At 46.3% G+C, this 20,047-nt stretch overlaps 1 protein-coding gene across 1 annotated transcript in view; it reads left to right on the plus strand.

Moving 5' to 3' along the window:
• GRID1 (glutamate ionotropic receptor delta type subunit 1) overlaps nucleotides 1-20,047 on the plus strand; it is a 651,231-nt gene that overhangs the window by 415,480 nt on the left and 215,704 nt on the right. The window contains exons 6-7 of the mRNA XM_058671771.1: nucleotides 7,779-7,949; nucleotides 19,853-20,014. Of these exons, the coding sequence (XP_058527754.1) occupies nucleotides 7,779-7,949; nucleotides 19,853-20,014 (333 nt within the window). The remainder of the gene's footprint in view (nucleotides 1-7,778; nucleotides 7,950-19,852; nucleotides 20,015-20,047) is intronic.

Genomic DNA, 20,047 nt, shown 5'->3' on the forward strand with positions numbered 1-20,047 from the left:
TGGGATGGCTGGGTCATATGTTAAATCTATTTCCACATCTTTGAGTAATCTCCATACCGTCTTCCATTGTGGTTGTCCTTGTTTACATTCTCACCAACAGTCGATCAGTGTACTTTTTCCCCACATTCCTCACCAACATTTATTTATTTTTATTATTGTTTTTTTTTTTTAAAGATTTATTCATTTTATTACAGCCAGATATACACAGAGGAGGAGAGACAGAGAGGAAGATCCTCCGTCTGATGATTCACTCCCCAAGTGAGCCGCAACAGGCCGATGCGCGCCGATCCGAAGCCGGGAACCTGGAACCTCTTCCGGGTCTCCCACGCGGGTGCAGGGTCTCAAAGCATTGGGCCATCCTCAACTGCTTTCCCAGGCCACAAGCAGGGAGCTGGATGGGAAGTGGAGCTGCCGGGATTAGAATCGGCGCCCATATGGGATCCCGGGGCTTCCAAGGCGAGGACTTTAGCCGCTAGACCACGCCGCCGGGCCCTATTTTTATTATTGTTAAAAAATTTTTGGATGATAGCCATTGTGACTGAGGTGAGATAAAATCTCATTGTGGTTTTTGTTTTCATTTTCATTTTCCTGATTCATAGCTGTATTTTGAATGTTAATGACTATGAACATAGAAAAGACATTTACAGGAAGCAAATCTAAATTGTAGCATGACAACTGAGGATTCATCACGCACATATCCAAGGTACTTGGGAACAATTTGGGAGATAAGTATGTGTTCCAGAAAAAGAACAGGGTCATGGGCTAAAAAATTTAAATTTCACACAATAGATTTAACAGTATGTCTTTATGGAAGAATAACTAGCTTGAATAGTACTCCCCAAAGGGAAAGGACCCAGAGAAGTGGATATATTTTTAAAATATTTTAAAATAGAAGCTGTCAAGAATAATATCCATATAGGCCACATATAAAGTGAATATGAATAATCGCAATAATATGCAAGCTTCAAACTTAAATGTGTTAACCAAACTGTGGAAATCTTGGATATTCCTTCTTGTTGCTAAGCGCAGTGTAGGAAACAAAATATTAAGTCTAAGTACCTAATGAGAGATTTCAACACAAAGCTAGAAATCTACATCATCTATGTACGAATTAATGAATGTTATATGCAAAAGAGTGAAACAAAGACAGTTTCCTGTTGTTGACTTTGGAGCTGCTTTGGAAGAGGATTTTGTTTTTCAGAATTCCCAAACTTCATATAAGTTTGTGATCTAAGTTTACACCACCTATAGTATCTGAAACCCTAAACAGAATTTAATTTACATTGACTAAAGAGAGATGGTGGATGCAACCTTAAAGAGTTTCTGAGGTAGTATGGATGCAACTTGAGTTTCAGAGAATGCATAGGGACGTCCTAAGGAAAATGAGAAAAGGAAGAGGTAAGGGAGGATAGAAGGAGGAACAACAAAGACCAAGAGGAGTCCACAGTGCATCCAGAGAGAAAGGATAGTTCATCTACAGAGGAATGACACTTACAGGGTTTCTAATATCTGGATGTGAAGGTTGAATAGTGGCTTCTCAAGATCTCAAGTCTAAACTTGGGACTGATGTGCATTCTGTGATGCTGTGAAAGGAACTGTTCATATATCAGGAAGTTGATGATCTTGAAATGGGAGATTACCTTAGACAATCTGGATGAGTCCTAAATGAAATCTCAAAAATCTTTATCATGGGGAGGCAAAGGAAGAAGTAATCACACAGAGAAAGAGCAATGTGGCCTTGACGATGGAGGTTGGAGTGATGTCGATTGACATGGAACATGGCAGCCAGGGAGGCTGGAAGAGGTAAGGCGTGATTCCAGTGACTGTATCTCTTGCTCTTCCAGCAAGGCTGACTTTGGACCGCTGGCCTCCAGAAATGAGACAGAAAAAAGCTGTTATCCAAATCCACTAAAATCATGATCATTTGTGTTGTTACAACTGAAGAAAACTAGATCACTGGACAACAATGGCAGCGTGAAGACTGTTGTATTACTTTCCACGTGGAGGAGAGCCGAGCATTCAACTTAGTGCTGTGGCTTTTAAGAAGGAGATCCAATAAAGACATATTCCAGGAACAAAAAGCATTTTTATCATCAACAAATCTCTCAGAGGAGTTGGATAGCCCCAGACGTAAGGTTTGAGGTCTAGGAAAGAATATCCAACCACTACAATGACAAAAATTGGTTAAATGGAAAAAGTAAATTAAACAGTGGAGATAGTGCATAATAGAAGGCCACAAAGAAAGTGCCATGTGCTGTTGGTGCACCCACAGTCAGGATAATGGTGATTGGAGGAAAACATTGACAAGTAAAATCACTGCTTGCAAAACTTCGTTGTGTTTGTTGTGCACTATAACACTCACTGGCTCCAGGATTGGGGCTGAGGTGTCTTAGAAGAAATTATTCAGCCATCATATCCAGATATGAAGATATCCAGCATATTTAATCCAAGAAGAACATAAACAATGTAACTTCTGAAAGAGGGTAATATATTACAATGGAAAAAATTTATCCCACAGTGAAAATTTAAAAAGAAGAAAGAAAGAAAGAAAAAAAAGAAACAGTAAAACTATGTAACAAATGAAGTGGTATAAGTCCACCCAAGCAAAGCACACATGACCAAGCTGTATGCTGGCTGGGTTTTCTGCATAAATCATTATACTCAAGAAAAATACACTGCTATTTCTATTAAACCATCACCAAATGGAGATGTTAAAATTATTTAGGGTATTTTTAAAAGTCATGATGTAGAGAAACTCTAACAGCAAGGAGACACAAAAAGGGAGATACTAACCAAAAGAACCAAAAGAAAACGTGTGGCTTTGCCTATGCTAATATCAAATGAACTAGATACAAGGCAAGATACATTGCTAGACATCAGGAGGTTATCTACAGAATGATAAAAGGTTCGCCTTTGTGGAATTTATTTTAAAAGTCTTTAAATTATAGAAAGGTAATGTAGGTAACATACTAAGAGAAGGACATAATTCTAATTTATCTAAAAATAGATCTTTGACAGATATCACTCACTGACAGTGAATGTGCATGAAGCATTCATGCAAAGGAGCTACAAAGCCTACCACTGCATGAAGAAGGAAGCAATCTAGGTGGGTTTCTAGGTAGTTCTACCAAGCCCGGTGTTTGTAATTTGTGACAAAGGTGGGATTTTTGCCAAATCCCACCAATTAATATGTACAAGATACAAACCAGTGGAAATGAAATACAAACACAAATGTGGTAAAGGAAATACAAATGATTTATTAATGTTTGAGAAATATTCTACTTTATTAAAATTTAAGAAAGTGAAAATTAAAATCTAACAGTGTTCTGGTTCGTCCTCATCAGACTGACAAATATCAGAAAATCATATACTATATCAGGTGTAGGCAAAGAGACAAAGTATCAGAACTGTCTTACCAGTATGTGGTTCTACGTCAGAGTAACTTCTTTGGCAATTGGACATTATTAATAATTGGATGTTTGTATAATTTCTTATTAAAGAAATTTTAGTTCTAGACATACACTCTAGAAAAATTCTTAGATGAGAATACCATGGCTCATACGCAAGAAAGCCTTGTTTGTAGTGGTAATCAAATGTAGTATTTGAAAGGTTATAAAAGCAGTTGTGGCATTGGCTATCTAATGCAATCTTGTGGTGTACAACTTTGCAAATAAATATACTAGAGCTGCACCTATCTGTAAGTGTAAATCATAAAACCTTTGTGTTAAATTGGCTTTTTAAAAGATGTGTTTTTCTGAAAGGCAGAGTTACAAAGAGAAAAGAAGAGACAACGATCACTCCCCAAGTTACAAGGAGAAAAGGAGAGACAAAGATTCACTCCCCAAGTGGCTACAAAGGTTAGGGGAAAGCCAAGCTGAATCCGGGAGCTAGGAGCTTCTTGCAGGTCCCCCACATGGGTGGCATGGACCCAAGCACTTGGCCCATCTTATGCTCCTTTCTCAGGCTTTTAGCAGGGAGCTAGATCCAGAGTGGATCAGCTGGGACACACACCAGTGCTCACGTGGGTATCAACATTAGAGGTGGCAGCTTTACCCACTATTGCACAATGTTGACCCCAAACAAGTTTTTTTTTTTTTTTTTTAAAGCACTGTTGGGATAATCTGGATAGTTTACAAACACAGGGTCCCTGCTCATTGTAATGGAATGGGACTGGACTTGTATACTTTCGTCAAGTTCCCCAGATGATTCTGATAGACAACACAGTTTGGGCACCAATATGTTAAGACACAATTCTTGGAGGAATACGCAGAGATTAGAAAACACAAAGCTGAGCAAAGTGTGCATGACCAAGCTGTATGCTGGTTGGGTTTCCTGCATAAATCAGTATGGCATAGATTAGTTCTGGTGAGTAGAGAGGAAGCATTTGTTGAGGATGCATCCAACCAAGATGGTGGGTAGCATTTTTCTTAGTTTGGTGAAAGGCACATCGAAATAACTTTATTCTTCATGTCTAATGTCTGTGCAAAAGATACATTTCACAGTGTAAACTTAAAAGATGCAAAGTAAGAGAGGTTTATCCATGTGAGCCTGCACACTCCAGTAACATCTGGTCTGAGTTGTTTCTCTTGTTTTTCTCTGCTAATTAATGTGGCTCCCCACAGCAGTGTATACACATTGTCTGGCTGCTTGTGCTCATCAGCAGTACTGTCTGTAGGAAGTGTTTAACTGGGACAGAGGGTTGTTCTCCCAACAGGTGGTTTAAACTGGCTGCTTAGGGTTACCAGTTGTCTGTACCCTGAGGAAGGACCCAAGATGAGGATCTCTCCTGGTTGAATAGAGGCTGACTCGCAGTGGATCTGCCAAATCTTCTGTGAAAGCAGCATGCAGGGAATGAGCACATCCAGCAAAGGAGAGTAAGCCCTGGCATGCAGCTGCTAAACTGACTGTTCCCATGGGTTCAGAATTGGGGCAAGGAAACACGGTAGTTGCTTCGGTAAATTTCTAGACAATAATTGCATTCAGATATCACCACGTTGGACAAGTATGGGTAGGTGTGAGAAGGCACTGGCAGGCAGTGTATGTGCTAAGAACCAGAACTGGCAGATGAGACCCAGGCCAGAAAGACAGGAAGGTCTACAAGGTTGCAACAGAGCCTCATCGTGAGGAGGGCATATGGTGGCTAATGGGCTGGCAGAGAGCTCTGCCAAGTCCTCACAGAGACTTGGACAGACAGAATGGAAAATGAGCAGTCTGCAGACCAGGGCAGCTGGGGGGCAGGGGCTGAGCCCCCTCTGTGCTGCAGCTGCCCTTGGCTCACTCAGCCGCTCACCCTGGGTGCTACTGTAGGTTGTTGGGGAAGGTGTTGGTCATGCTGTATGTCAGCTCCCTAGGGGATTTTCTGGGAACCTGATTTCCAGGGCATTTGGAGGTAAATGGGAAGGATTTGGTGCTGCTGACACTTCCTCTGAGAAAAGGAAATGAATGAGGTGTCATAGAAGAGCTAGGAAAATGACCTGCCTTTGGTGGCCTCTGGCACTAAGGGAATGGGAGGACAGCAGATAGCAGGAGAAACACCCTTTCCTTTCTTTATAGAGATGTGCTGGAACTATGTAGTCCCAAAGAATCGTGGTCTGGTGTTCTTTCTTGATATGATCTCTCCAATTTTTGTCTTCCTTCTGCCAGGGAGAGCTAACTGGAGTGTTCACTGCTCTTCCCTGAACTGCTGCCTCCTCTTAGGTTAAGTTGTAATTTCTCTCATCCTGTGTGCCATACTATCGACAGGGCCCTGGGCACAGGACAGCTGGTGGCCACTGCGGTCTGGGTTCATTCGACCCATGGCCCTGGGATGTGAACATTTTCTAGTTATATGCATTACAATCCTATACGATCATCCTCCACTGAGCAGAACAAATACTTTGAAGTACAAGCTTTTGCAGTGCCAGAATCTAGGATGTAATCACATTGAATTCTTTGGGGATTTCTGCAGTTCTGTGCATCTTGGAACTATTGATCATGCTCGAAGGACATACTTCTTGATTTTTTCACTTTCTCCCACAGTTGCATCTGTGTTTTTTTTTTTTACTAACAATGCTACACACATGCGTGCAAACACATGTACACACATTAATTACCATATTATCCCTAATAATGTTGGGTTCTTCTTCAAATAATTTCGGAACCCTGATTTCTAACCTCATTAGCTCCACTTACTCCATCACAGAATCGCAAGGCTAGAATGGGTCGTTTGTTAGGAGAGAGACGTAAGGCCTATTTATAAGACAGAGTAATTTAGAGTTAAAGATCTTGACTTGCAACCAACTGCTGATTCAGTCACTTGTAAGAGACCGTGAGCCTGAGCGTTCCTTAGCCTGATTAGCCCTCTCCCCCGCTGCTGGAGCTCTTAGTTTATGATTTGTCCTCATCTTCTCCAGTGCTTGTATTGCACCAGCTCTGGAGCCTGGGGGCTCTCTTCCCTGCTGTCCCCCCCTCCACTTTTATTCCTCTCTAATCTCTCCAGCCAACAACCCAGAAGTTAACAAAAAAGTAATTCTGATTGTGGCTCATTTGTGTCTACAACCTTTGAAGAGCTCCTATGTACACCCTGAGTGGGTCTTTAGCAGGATACTGACCCTGTACTCCCACATACAACTCCATCCTCCTCTCTGAGAGTTCCTCCTTTCACATGCTCTACAGAGAACCAGTGGTCCTGCCACTGTCCTGGTCTCTGCAGATCAGTGTTTCACCCTCTCTCTGTTGCCTTTCTGTGAAGGCAGGGTAGCTAGCCATGGTGCCCTTCCCTATATACATGTATTTATGCAATTTGCTACCAAGTGCATCCCCATCCTCTGGTGCAGTATGGGTGCCAATTCCTTGAGAATGCCTCATCCTGGAATGAGCTCCTGCTGCTTGCTCCCTGTGCTAGTCTTGTGCTCCAGGCTGTTCCTTTGAAATGGGATAATAACAGGATCTACCTCATAATATCCCCGAGGTGGTGGTGAGCACTAATGAGCTGGTGTATGTGAGGAACCCGGTGCAGTAGCTAACTGGGAAAGCACAAGGGCTTTTCTTTACCTTTGGGATATTTGGTGTTCTAGGGGACTTCAGTACTTCTCTAGAAAATAGATTTAGAGGATACGTTTATTTTGATGCAGGAAACTGTGGAATCTGTGCATGTGAGAAGTCTTTAAAAAGTTCATGAAAAAATACATGTGATGAAAAAAAAGGTTATGTGTAGATTTCAAAATTTCTTCTTCCCAAAGAACAGCATCTCTTAATTTCCTTTTTCTGCGAAGTTTTTCAAACCCACCTCTCATGTCATCTCACAATGGAAACTCCCAGGATGGGATCAGAGCTGAATCCTGCACTAGCTTATCGACCTAGCTCTCAGAATGGAGCAGATCTCAGAGGAGATATGGGCCAAAGGCTGTGAAATAAAGGTGTGAGTGAATGAACAGATGTTTCCAAACTTTGATGCACGTTCATAACGCGAATCACATTATTCAGAAATCACTAGGCAAGCACATTGCGTTTTGAGCACCTAGCTTGGTGGAATCTGGCTTTCCCTGTACACGGAAGCTAGATAACTCCCAATGGGAAACTTCTCTTCCATGTTTGCCTAATGCCTACCCTGACACTGACAGTGTGGGTTCCTAAAAGCTTGACCCTGTGGAATCCTTCTACATCCTTTTCCTGCCCTTTCTGAGCGTCACATACTCCTGTTTGCAGAGATGTAATTGTGATCTGTGAATGTGTAGCAACTAAAGAATGCGTGCCTGGATCCATGAGCTGCTACTAACAAGGTCTGCTTCTCTTCCCAGGAAATCAGTGACCCCGAGATCCTAGATCTGGTCCACAGTGCCCTCGGCAGGATGACCGTGGTCCGGCAGATCTTCCCCTCTGCCAAGGACAACCAGAAGTGCATGAGGAAGAATCACCGCATCTCCTCCCTGCTCTGCGACCCCCAGGAAGGCTACCTCCAGATGCTCCAGGTCAGTGTGCAGGCTCCCACTCTGAACCCTTGATTCCTTGCAAGAATCTAAGTCACATCCTGAAGCTGCTGAAAGGGACACACTCTGAGCCACACTGTGGGGCACACGCTGGGTACTGTTGCCCACCAGCTTTATTTACTACTCCTCTGTGTTTTGGTGAAAAGAACACCGGAGGGCTGTAGTGTTTCTGAGTGGCGCTGGCAGGCAGTTACACCTGGAGTCAGCAGGTGCATGTGGTACTTAAAAGATGCTGAGAAGTGAAGAACATTCCAGTCTTAGTCTGCTGATTTGTGGGATTGGCTTCACCTGGCAGGGCTGGGGCTGCAATCTTCCTTTGAGAAGTCATCAACTTAAGCTTGGTTGAGACTCCTTCTTATAAGAAGCTATGGATATGGACATGGTCTCGCACTACATCTAGGAAGCTTCCCTGCACATCAATGAATGCTGCATCCCCAGATGAGTGAGGTATGAGGGCAAGGGAGCAGAGTCATGGCCTGATGCACCTGCTCCTTTCCTGCCGGGGTAAGAGGCACAAATTTAGCTCTTCATCCATACTCCGGCTGGTTACAATCTGCATTGGCTGGTCTTTTGAGCTTGGGATAGGATGGAGAGTGTTGTGCTTGTTATAGGAAATAGGTTTTCTCTCTGGATGCATGGGGGCAACAAGGAGACAGGGCAGGGAGTGTCCAAATGCACTTTGCTACTTGTTGTGCAGAGTAAAATTTGGGTTGATATTGTGCGGCAGCCATGTGACAAAAGATCACTTCTCCTTGTGGAACCCTTGAACTTGGTATACTATCACCTTGCCTTGAACCATACTATCAGCATACCTGGAACTTGGTATGTCATCACCTTGCCACTGAACACTGAAACTAACTTTATCTCCTGTACCCTGCCAGGCATGAAGAATAGGCAGCAGGATTTCATGGCAGAGGTGGCATGTCCATTATCTCAGTGCCATCCTCACTCACCAAGAACAGCCTGGTGTTGCCCTGGCTGGAGCCATGCAGGCTAGTAAGGGGGACTGCCAGGATCTCTAGTGGGCTGTAGATCTTTGTCATTTGCCAAATCTTGAGTATGTTCTGTGATTTTGTGTTTGGGTGGAGGGAAGAGGGAAACATGACAGATAGTGATTTCAGTTGAAGTGACCCTGTTCACCCTTGACATACACTGCACCAGGGTGCTAGCTCATTGGTATGTCTGGGATTTTTCTGATTTGGTGGAAGGTTGGCTAAGGGCTTCTGTAGGATGGTGGAATTGGGAACCCTGGGCACATGGGTCAGAATGGGGGAAAAAAAATCTGTTTTTTTTTTTTTTTTAAGATTTATGTATTTATTTGAAAATCACTTAGAAAGAGAAAAATAGATATTCCATACACTGGTTCCTTCTGCAAATGGCCTTAATGGCTGGGGCTGGGCCTGGAACTCCATCTGGGTCTTTTACATGGGCGGCAGGGGCCCGAGGACTTTGACCGTCTCCCAATGCATTTCCAGGTGCATTCGCAAGGATCTGGATCAGAAACAGAGCAGTCAGGACTTGAACTGGTGCTCTGAGATGGGATGCTAATGTTACAGGTGACAGCTTAAGCCATAGTCCTCCCATAGCCTGTCCTTGTAAAAGCGAAAGAAAGCTCTTGATGCAGTTTTGGAATTTAGGAAGCTGCTGGCCTGTTCTGTATTCCTCCTCTCTGGAGTTTAGGAAAAGCAGCAAGGGTTACATCACAGTCCCTCTCCCTGAAACCTCTGTAAATGTCACTCCCGTGAGGATGGGAAAAAGTTAGATTGCAGGGTCAGGCACTGTGTACCAGATTCCATCCATTAGTGACAGAGAGGCAACCTTTAGCAAAGTAAGACAGAGGCAGTGTCTGGGGGACCATGCCTCGGTGGTCTCCCCAGTTCTCTCTTCTCCCCGCTTCTTTCCTCTCCTTCCTTCCCCGCTCCCTTTCCCTCCTCTCTTTTCCTCCGCCTCCCCCTCTTCTGCTCTGCCCTTCCCTCTCTTTTTCTCCTTCCCCTCTTTTCCCTCCCCTCCCCTGCTCTCCTTTCCCAGTAACCCTGTCTTTAAATCAATAAATAAATCTTAAGAGAAAAATCATGCAGGTCTTGGCACAATTAATGGTCTCTAGGAGCCCATTTTTAAGTAAACAAAACACTTCATTGAAGAAATTTCTCCATTTGTTGCCTCTTCTTCATTGTTGTTGGTGGTGGTCGGGGTGCGGTGAGAGAGAAATGTGGATTTATTTACTCAGCCCTGCTCAGCAGTGACTTGGGGTAGCTTGTAGATTCATCTCATTTACAAGCCCATTCCCTTCAAGTCTCCTCTGGAAACTATTACCACTCCTTTCTTTCTTAATGACAACGTAGAAGGCAAACTAATTTCTACTAGCCTCTAGCTGTGAGATTTATAGAGAAGGTTCTAACGTGTTTAGAACAACCAACTCGAAGAAAAAAAAAAACATTTGTGTCATGGATTATTAACTTTGTCTTGATGAAATTAATGAAAATCCTGTTGGAGATGGAACTTTCTAGTCCATCTCCAATCCCTCTTCCCTGATGCTCCTGGGATGATATGTTTCTGTGAAGACTGGTAGGAACAGGGTGTGACTGTAAGACCATCTGTCATCTCTCCCATGGAGCTGACCCCAGAAGCTCCATCTTCCTCTATTAGGCCTGTGGCTGGGGATCTCTATGTTCAGCTGCCAGCTAAGCCCTATTATAGCAAATCAATTGGGTTCCTGTTTAACAGAGAGAAAAATATCTAAATAAGTAGCTGCTAGAGGCTCTAAAAAGCATGGCATTGGCCAACACGCAGTCCTGCTGTTGACATACCTTTTTTCTCTACAAAGTGCTGTCCTGTTTGTGTCTTTCTCATTCTTGAATGTTTATTGTTAGTTTTTTTGACAAGTTCGTTAAAGGCTTGCCTGACTCAGTGAGTTATAAAAGTGATAACTGGGCCCTCGAAAGCTTGTGACTTTGCTGCTTTTTAGTTCACGGGCAGCCGTGCTTGGGGGAGAACCAGTGAATGCCCTGTAACTGGAACTGCCTTGCCCAGGCGACTGCTTCAGGACAGAATGCTCCCGTTTGTCACCCTGTTTGCATTCAGCTCTGTGTCCCCCGCGTGGCAGGCAGGATGATGTAAGCTGCGTTGTCTTGTTGTCTGGTCATTGAGGAGCCTGGTGCCTGAGTGCAGCCGTGGTGGGGGTTAATGTGGTTGTTATTGTGGAATGCTCCCTAAGCATTTCACAGCTGCTGAAGGGCTTAGCTGAATCTAGCCTCCCCAGTGTTCACTCATTGCCTTAAAACATCCCCATCCTCTCTGCCCCACACACTGTGATTTCTTTAGGGCTTCCTGTGTTTTTTTCCCAGGCAGCAACGTTTTTGTTAAGCTGTCAGGGGATGCCTTGCTGCTGCAGCTTCCTTGCTCATACGAAAGTTGTTTTGGCTTTCAGTGGTTTTCCTAACCCCTGAGACCCAGACAGGTGTAAGAGGGGCAAGATTTTGTCAGAGACTGTGGTGCAGGTGGTCTCCTTGGGTGTACCTGTTGATGATGCTGGCTGTTAAGGGGGCTGCCTGAGTTGCTGGAGCCCAGAGGTGCTGCCACACACAATGTGTATGCTGGCTGCTCAGGCTTGGCCCCCACAACCTCTTTGTCCTCTGCCAACATCTGTGCCTCCTGATGCCTGGTCATGATGCCCTCTCTCAGGACAGGTGGACCAACAGCAGTTTGGCAAGAGAAGCCTTGCCTGGGGACAGATTTCTCAAGCTGTGGCATCTGGATGTCAGCTTGTTCTGCCTGCTGGCTCCTGTGTCTGCTGCTTGTCTGACTTTGGGGGCGGACCAGAGCCGGTCTGAGGGTCTGGTCAGAGGTCAGCCCCTGCTGTTTGCCGCTGTGATATGCTCCCTCAAGAGGCCACTTTGCTTGATTAATGACGGAGGGAGGGAGAAAAAAAAAGACAGTGCAGAAGCCCTAAAGAAAAGACAGCCTTTCTTAATGAGAATGTTTTCCACATTGCCAGCTTGGGTGGTGGGAAGACAGTGGATTGAAGTGTGATGCAGCCCATCCCATGACTTTGAACCTGGCCTGCACTCCCTCTCCCCAAGGATGGTTCTTACCTTCACAAAGCAGGTGCACCGCAATCCCTGGGCCCCAAAGTAAGGATCCCACTAAGGCCTGCTGGGTTCCCAGATTTAATCTAGCATATTGGAAATCAGGTAGCCTTGCTGCACAGCCATGTGCCCTTCATATCCTCTGGGGGGTCTCTCCTGTTTGATCGGGCACACAGAAGTCTCAGCCTATTGATGACTGCATAGGCATGGAAGCATATTGCTGACCCGAAGAGTTCAGCCTGTCTCATGGGGGTACATATATAATTATAATCAGTTATAACTATAACTAATAATTCTTGTCCTAATTCTCTTTCTGGGGACTCAGTGACTGACTAGAGCATCTGGGTTTCTTGCACATCCTTGTGTCCTTAAGACCCTGTATCCCTGGGTGCACACGGCACCTACTGGGGTCTAAAGGCTGGTGTCCTCCTCCCCAGGTTCATGAGTCACAGCCTAGCTCTCAAAGTGACAGTCCTGAGGGGCAGGGTTGGTGACTCAGTCATGACAGTGGAGCCCTCCTGAGTGAGGCAAATGTCTCCCACAGGTCTGTAGAGGCCAAAGTTGTGCTATGTGAAGACCCAGCAAAAAGGAGCACTGATTCTGCCTGGGCCTTGGTCTTCAGCCTCATCCTACAGAAGTGTTGAGAAGGTCAACTCCTGTGGTTTGCTACAGTGGCTGAGCAGAGCCAGCCTCTGCCGCTCCGCTGCTATGACATGTGCTGATGTAAGATGGGACAAGATTGCAGGCACAGACAGCCTCTGGGGACCAGGCCCTGCTCCTCTGCCCCAGGGCTCCACTTCTCCACCCTGCTGGCTTGCTTTCCCCTTGCTCTGTTCCCTCTGCGTTTTGACTCTGAAGTTCTCCTAATTTTCCTGCTGAAGATTAATTTAACAATCTTTATGGTTGCTTTTGCTCTTGCTGACACAAGTATTCTCCTCCATAAAATGTAGTTAGTGATATCGTGGGATTTCTGGTGCTAACTCTCTTTTAAAAATCGAATCTGGTTTCCCACGGCTGATGCTTAGCCAGCTTTTGTGGTTGGTTTCTGTCCAGACAACCAGCAGTGTCTCCTGGGTTTCCAGAGAGCTGCATGCTTACCAGCAAGTGCTGTTTTCTCTGCTCTTGTTGCCTTGCTGAGACTCTGCCTCCCGTGTGAGTAACTGATGGTGAGGCTGCAGCCTTCCATCCCATGCAGGTGCAGTCTTGGATCCTGAATGAAGATAGGTAACTCCCCATGGATTATGTCCATGGAGGACCCCCCTTGGGTCCCCAGCCTGGCTTCTGTCTGCCCTTCTTGTAGAAGGGACAATGGTGTGTATCAGTTTACTTCTGTGTGTCCTATAAAACAGCTTTAGAACTCTTCATTCAACCTTCATTAGTCAACAGCCATTCGTTCAATCACTTTTATGTGCCAGTTCTTATGGTCAAGCATTTACAAATGTGCGGTGTTAATTCTCTGTTCTCCATGGCCCACGCATGTGGGAGACTCAGAAGAAGTTCCTGCCTGCCGGCTTTGGCCTGACCCAGCCCCACTCATTGTGGCCAGTTGAGGAGTGCACCAGGGACTTGGAAAATCTCTCTCTATCTCTCCCCTCTATGTAGCTCTATCTTGCAAATAAATAAATCTTTTTTTGAAAGATTTATTTTTTTATTGCAAAGTCAGATATACAGAGAGGAGGAGAGACAGAGAGGAAGATCTTCCGTCTGATGATTCACTCCCCAGGTGACCGCAACTGCTGGTGCTGCGCTGATCTGAAGCCAGGAACCTCCTCCAGGTCTCTCACGTGGGTGCAGGAACCCAAGACTCTGGGCTGTCCTCAACTGCTTTCCCAGGCCACAAGCAGGGAGCTGGATGGGAAGTGGAGCTCCCGGGATTAGAACCAGCAACCATATGGGATCCCTGCATGCTCAGGGCAAGGACCTTAGCTGCTAGGCCATCGCACTAGGCCCTCAAATAAATAAATCTTTAAAAAGCAATTTATTTATTTAGTTTTGTTTATTTTAAAGGAAGAGAGACACACAGAAATACACATACATTTTCCTTTTCCTGGTTCACTCTGCACATGATCCAAGCTGGACCAGGCTGATTCAAGGAGCCTAGGACTTAATCCAGGTCTCTCACATGGATGGCAGGGACTCAGGTCCTTGAGCCGTCATCTGCTGCCTCCTAGGGTGTATGACAACAGAAAGCTGGAGTAGAAGCAGAGTCAGGACAAGACTCCAGGCCGGTATAGATGCTGGCTTCCAAGCCAGATTCTTAACAGCTTCAAAAAATTGGGACTTTTCAGGCCATTTTGTAGCATGTTCTCATGAGTGAGACTGACACATGCAGAGGTCCACAGACCTAGTGGAGAATGGCATAGCTCAATGTGCCTGAGGTGTTAGAGTCGAGGAGTTTTGGGGAGCTGATCAAAGGGGTGAGGGGCTTCAGGGAGCTTCTCTTGGAACAGTGATCCGGTGGGAGGTGCATCCGAGAAAGAAGACCGTGTAGGGTAGAGCTTAAAAGTCTGTCTCTAGGAACAAGGTAGGTGGTGGTGGTGATCAAGTCCCTAGGGAGATGCTGAGCAGTGCTGTGGCAGTGGGAGGTGACTATTTAGAGAAGACGTCAAGGAGTTTTCCCTTGCACTGAATTCCTCCCCTCCCCCAGTGCTTGCACAGGTAGCCAAGTGCAGAGTCTCATGAGCTGGGTAGTGGTTGACCGTTGTTCAAGAGTGTGCTGCTTGCCTTGCTCAAACCACTGTACACTTGGATAGTCTCGTTGCAGCATCATCTCTGTCAGGTGTCCTGTGGCCGAGGAAGCCTTCTGAGTGCAATGGGCCATGAAACTTAATTCTTGGCAGCCTGGGTCCATGTCCTCTGTACCTTTCACTGTTGCTGTCTTTTCATGGAATATCCCAAGGAAAGCTATTACCATTCTTTCAATGGGTAACCCTGTGACACCCCAGATTGTGCAGCCCTCTAAAGCAAACTCAGTCAGTCCTGGCACCCATGGCTGCTGTGACTTTGTACTGAGGCTGGGAAGGGTCAGGGACACATACTCAAGGGTCCACATGAGCAGATTTCAGGTGCAGTTGGGGACTAATGCTCAGCATGGACCCCTCCTTGGTCTTCCAATCCACAATCTGCACATCCCAGACATGACTGCTGTGTACCTCTGAAAAGAGCAGGGGATGAGAATTTGGCAGATCCAAGTTCATCTTTCCAGTTGGCCTCACATTCTGTATGCCATGATCATACCAGCCTGCCAGCCACTAGAGACATTCCCAGATAAGCCCTCACTGAAGCCAAGAGCCACGTAGGTCCTGTGTTTGCCCTTTTTATGCTGTCCTACCTCTGCCCCCTCCTAAAGAAAGACTGTGTACTGAGAGCTTGTCATTTGCATTACACAGAGGAGGAGATCAGGGCTGCTCACTGCATCCCTGGGCCCTGATCACATTGGGTTTTGCTGGGATGATCCTGAGAGTGTTAAATGGCTTGCTCAGCATTGCTCAGCAAGTGAGTGAGGATTGAGGTGTGACTCCCCCATTTAAAGAGTATGTATTATGTCTGTGCACTGGGAATCCAGCAGGGAGCCAGGCTGGCTCAGGTTGCAATGCTGCAAAGTTCTTGGGCCACCTTCCTTTGTTGCACATATGACAACATGAATGGGTAAGAGGGGAACTGGACTTACAAGCTAGGTTGTAGCTCTAGATTTTCTAAGTGACCAAGCCCACTCCCTCTCTGACTGTGTCTTATCTTAGCATAGATAGCCTGTGAGCCTCCAAGAGAGCCTTGGCCCCTCCTGTGGCATTGCCTCTCATCTAGCTCTGATTTCACTCTCTGTGGTCACTTTGGATTGGTTCTGTGTCTTTTTCTTTGCAACAGTCTCTCTTCTGCCACTTCCCTTGGCCTGGACACTTTGACATCTCTCCTGTTTTGCAGCTTCACTCTTCTCCCTTTGCACAGCAGCGTTCCCAGCCAGCTATGTCCTCAGACCAAAGGTCTAACTACAACACTATCTGTGCTGTCTGTCTTCGTTTTGCTAATGAGTTGTGTACTGGGACTTAAGTGAGATGTCAGAAAGAAGGAGGCAGGGACTCCTTCCGGCCACACTCTTCTTTTCTGTGGCCTGTGGCTCCACCCTCAGCTGTTAGCTCTTTCAGGCAAATAATGTGTTGTGGAGTGTTCTTGCAGCTCAGGTTATCTCTCCTCCCAGATCACCCCCTATTCGCTTGGAGGCTTGGTGTGACCAAACTGGGACACTGTGTTTACCCACCTTCCCTAAGGGAAGTGTTCTCTTAAGTTTTTACCAAGATCTGGAGGTGGCCCCTGGCATAAACAGTCATTCTAACATCTTCTCTAGACCTTTTGCCCTCAGGATCTCTTCCTTGGACAACCAGATTGTAAGCACAAAACTTCCCCCACCTGCTGTGTCCCCACCAGGAACCATAAAGTCCGTTTGCACAAAGAAGGTCACCTAGGTGAGGATGCTGAGGTTGGGGGCAGATGACAGATCCACATATCAATTCTGGAGTGCTAGCTTCTGCCAAAAGTAGGGAGAAATATTGAAGTAACATACAACCAGGAAAAGTGAAAGGTCAGTGGAGCCTCCTCCCAGGAGGATTTAGGAGGCAGCTTGAATAGGCTTTGAAGAAAAACAAAATGCTATTTAAGAAAAGAACTCAAAGTCGGAGACAACTAATTTTTCCTTGCTGTTTACTACCTATTATTTCTTTTGGTGAAATGCAGTGTATACCTCTTTAACAGGGAATTAGACCATCCACCTGTGTGTCTGCTCCATCCACCTACGTGTCTGTCTGTATCTATGTATCTTTCTGTCTATCTGTCTATCATCATTGTAATTATCCATCCATCTACACAGCCACTCACATATCCATTTTACAGCCTACACATCCACTCACATATCTATCTACCCACCAACCTATTTAACTATTTATCTGTCCATCTACCTGCCCATCCATCCACCATGCACCCATTCATCCATTGTTCTTACATTACATGTATCTCCTTGCATTCATTCATTACACATACTTTCAAGCATGAGCCGTGTTTCTTGGTTGATGCTGGATCCTAGAGTCAGCCCTGAAGGGGCTCGACATTTGAGGAGGTAAACACATTCATGAAACTGACAGTGCATAATACATGCCTGGAAGAGGGTGTGCTCAGGGAGATCCAGGGACAGTAGAAAGGCTGATCTGCTTGGAAAACAACATCGCTCCAGCCCGCTTCCCTGAGCTGGAATGCATTCAACCTTTGCAGCAGACACGCTTGTGGGAAAACTGAGAGCTTCCTCTGGCCTTTCTGAGACATCTTCTGCATGTTCCTGTCTGCATTCATACAGTTGTTGAGTACCTTAATTCATTGTGACCAGGAGTTGCTGCAAGGGAAAAGGCACATTACATTAGGTTTTGTCTGGTTATAGCTAAGGTATTGTGAGTTCTTCCCAGTGTGTGCAGGGGAGGTGGGGAGTGGGTCAAAGGGTCCAGGCTGGCTAAATAGCTGTGGCAGTGAGTAGATGTCTGTGAGATCTCGAGAACAGGAATCTTCACTTTGTCAAGGACTCTCAGCATTATTTGTTGGGAGAAAAGAAAACCCAAGCCACCTCTAAGTGGTTTGTATTCTGTTCTCCTGGCAGCTCCATTCTTCTCATATTCTAGAGTGGGTAGGTAAATGTAGAGCAATGGGGACTCCTGAGCCCTGGAGCCCTGGAGAGCTGGGCCATCTCTGCTCACTGTGGAGAAAGTCCCTCCCACTCTCAATGGGCCAGCAACACTATTCTGTTGTGGTGGGGAAGGGTTGGTGGGAGGGTGAGTGCCTATAGATGGGAGTACCTTGCCTCTGTGTTGCCAGGTGACACCTGTGTGCTGAAGGCCCCTGGCACGGGTCAGCTCAGGCATTACCTTGCTGCTTTCCATATCTTGGTCAACAGTAGTTAACATTCAAACATGTTCCTGCCCCCTTCTCCACCCACTTCTCATACCTGCAGTGTGAAGGACCTCATGATGGGCTCAATAAGAATATAGGAAGCTGGCAGGGAGGGCAAGGCTCTTCAGCGACAGGCAGCCCACACGGAGACCTCTGGGAGAAGTGGTCTGCTGTCTGTAGTATGTGTCATTGTGGAAATAGCCCTGGAGAGTTGGCATGAGCAGCTAGATGGGCAGGCCACAGCAGGTGTGTCCTTTTGGCCTGCCTTGATTTCAGCTTCACCTGTGGGGATGGTTTCCACCACCAGATTCTTGCCTGGGGCTCCGCTTCTGGGGAAGCTTGTAAAATACGTGTAGCAGGGATTGGGCTGTTAGGTTTTGGTGGGGGAGCACACTGGGACAGAGAAGTGGCGGCAGAAGGAGTGCTTGTAGTAGCCCAAGGAGCCTGTTTGATCTTCCTAGGGATCCTCTGAGATCGACATAGTCTCTTGTTACTGCCTGTTGAGTTTTGTTATCCTGAAATATTTTTAGCAGGCTCCTCACTGCTCAGGTGTTCAGAGACCAGTCCCTGTAACCCACTTTGCTGAGGCTGTTTGTGCAACAGTTGGTGGCAAGGTGCCTGAACCTGATCAAGGGTGGATACTACCTCTCCCTTGCCTCCTTCCTCCTGTTCCAGTGCTTTGTTGGAGGCCTGTGGTTGTGTGAAGGCACAGGAATGCCTTCCTCTTTGGGATGGCTCTTCCAGAGCCACCGAGCAAGCAGGTACGGGTCTCCATGCTGCTACAGACAGGGTTCTCCCATGATACTCACCCTTGGATGCCCAGGAGGGTAGTCCCTGCCCTATGCTGTGGTGTTACACTGTGTACCTTGGTTCCCACTTCTCACCGGTAGCCCTCATCTCTGGAGCTTGGAGATTGTGGCTCCTCTGTGACCTAGCTTCCCTGCAGACAATCAAGCAGATAGATAAGCAGTTGGCAGGTAGACCTAGTTCCCCTGGGGGACCTGGCAAGCAGCTACCCCAGGGCTTACCACTTGTGAGTGCTTTGCTCACTACCAATATGATCTCTCCAAACACTGTGCTGAGACCACGGCAGTCTCTCCAAGGCCAAGTCTGATTGACAGCTCTCTGGGCGTAGACCCAGCAAGGGCCATCTTACTTCACCACTATTATTTGTCCTCTGTGCACCACCCCAAGGCTCCATCTGGTCCTGGCCCTGTCTGCCTGTTGATCTTGCTGTGTTTGTTTAGCAGTTTTCCTCTTGAACTGGTTTTGGTGGCCCTGGCCCAGGATTTGGCCAGCTGTAGGCCGTGGGGTGAATCCAGAACACAGACTATTTTGTTCACTAACATCTTAATCCAATATGCTCCCCTATTTGTGTATTGTCTGGGACTGCTTTCAAGTTACAACAGTAGGGTTGAGTGGTGGCAGCGTAACTTGTAAAACTCAAGTTTTTATAGCCTGGGCCTTAAAAAAAATAGTGGATGCTGCCACAACTGGCTATACCTCTTTATACCTTCACAAATGTGCCGTGTCCTTCATCCTGCTGAACCTGTTACACTGAGCCCCCTGTCCCTCTTTTATTCCTGGAGCAGTTTTCCTGCTCTTACTCCTGTCTCAGTCACACATCTTGCTGGTCTCCCTTGTATTGTAGAGCTCCAGCTGCCACTCTCCTTCCTGCGGCAGGGTTGTACCTTAGCCTGGTTGTTATCCTGGCACCTGGCTGCACTGCTGAACAAACATCTGGGAACTACACCTCAGCACTGGGGACCATATCTTGGTGTCGGCATCCTGCATGAATACAGCTTTCTGTTAGTTTCACCCTCTGATCCTGGAAATGTATGAGTAGAAAGGGTTTTGTTGCTCCTGTCTTTGCAGATCTCCAACCTCTACCTGTACGATAGTGTTCTGATGCTGGCCAACGCCTTCCACAGGAAGCTGGAGGACCGGAAGTGGCATAGCATGGCGAGCCTCAACTGCATACGGAAGTCCACCAAGCCGTGGAATGGAGGGAGGTCTATGCTGGATACAATCAAAAAGGTATGTGCGTGAGGACAATCTTCCCTGATAGAG

Source organism: Ochotona princeps, chromosome 13 (genome assembly GCF_030435755.1).
Source record: "Ochotona princeps isolate mOchPri1 chromosome 13, mOchPri1.hap1, whole genome shotgun sequence".
NCBI lineage: Eukaryota > Metazoa > Chordata > Mammalia > Lagomorpha > Ochotonidae > Ochotona > Ochotona princeps.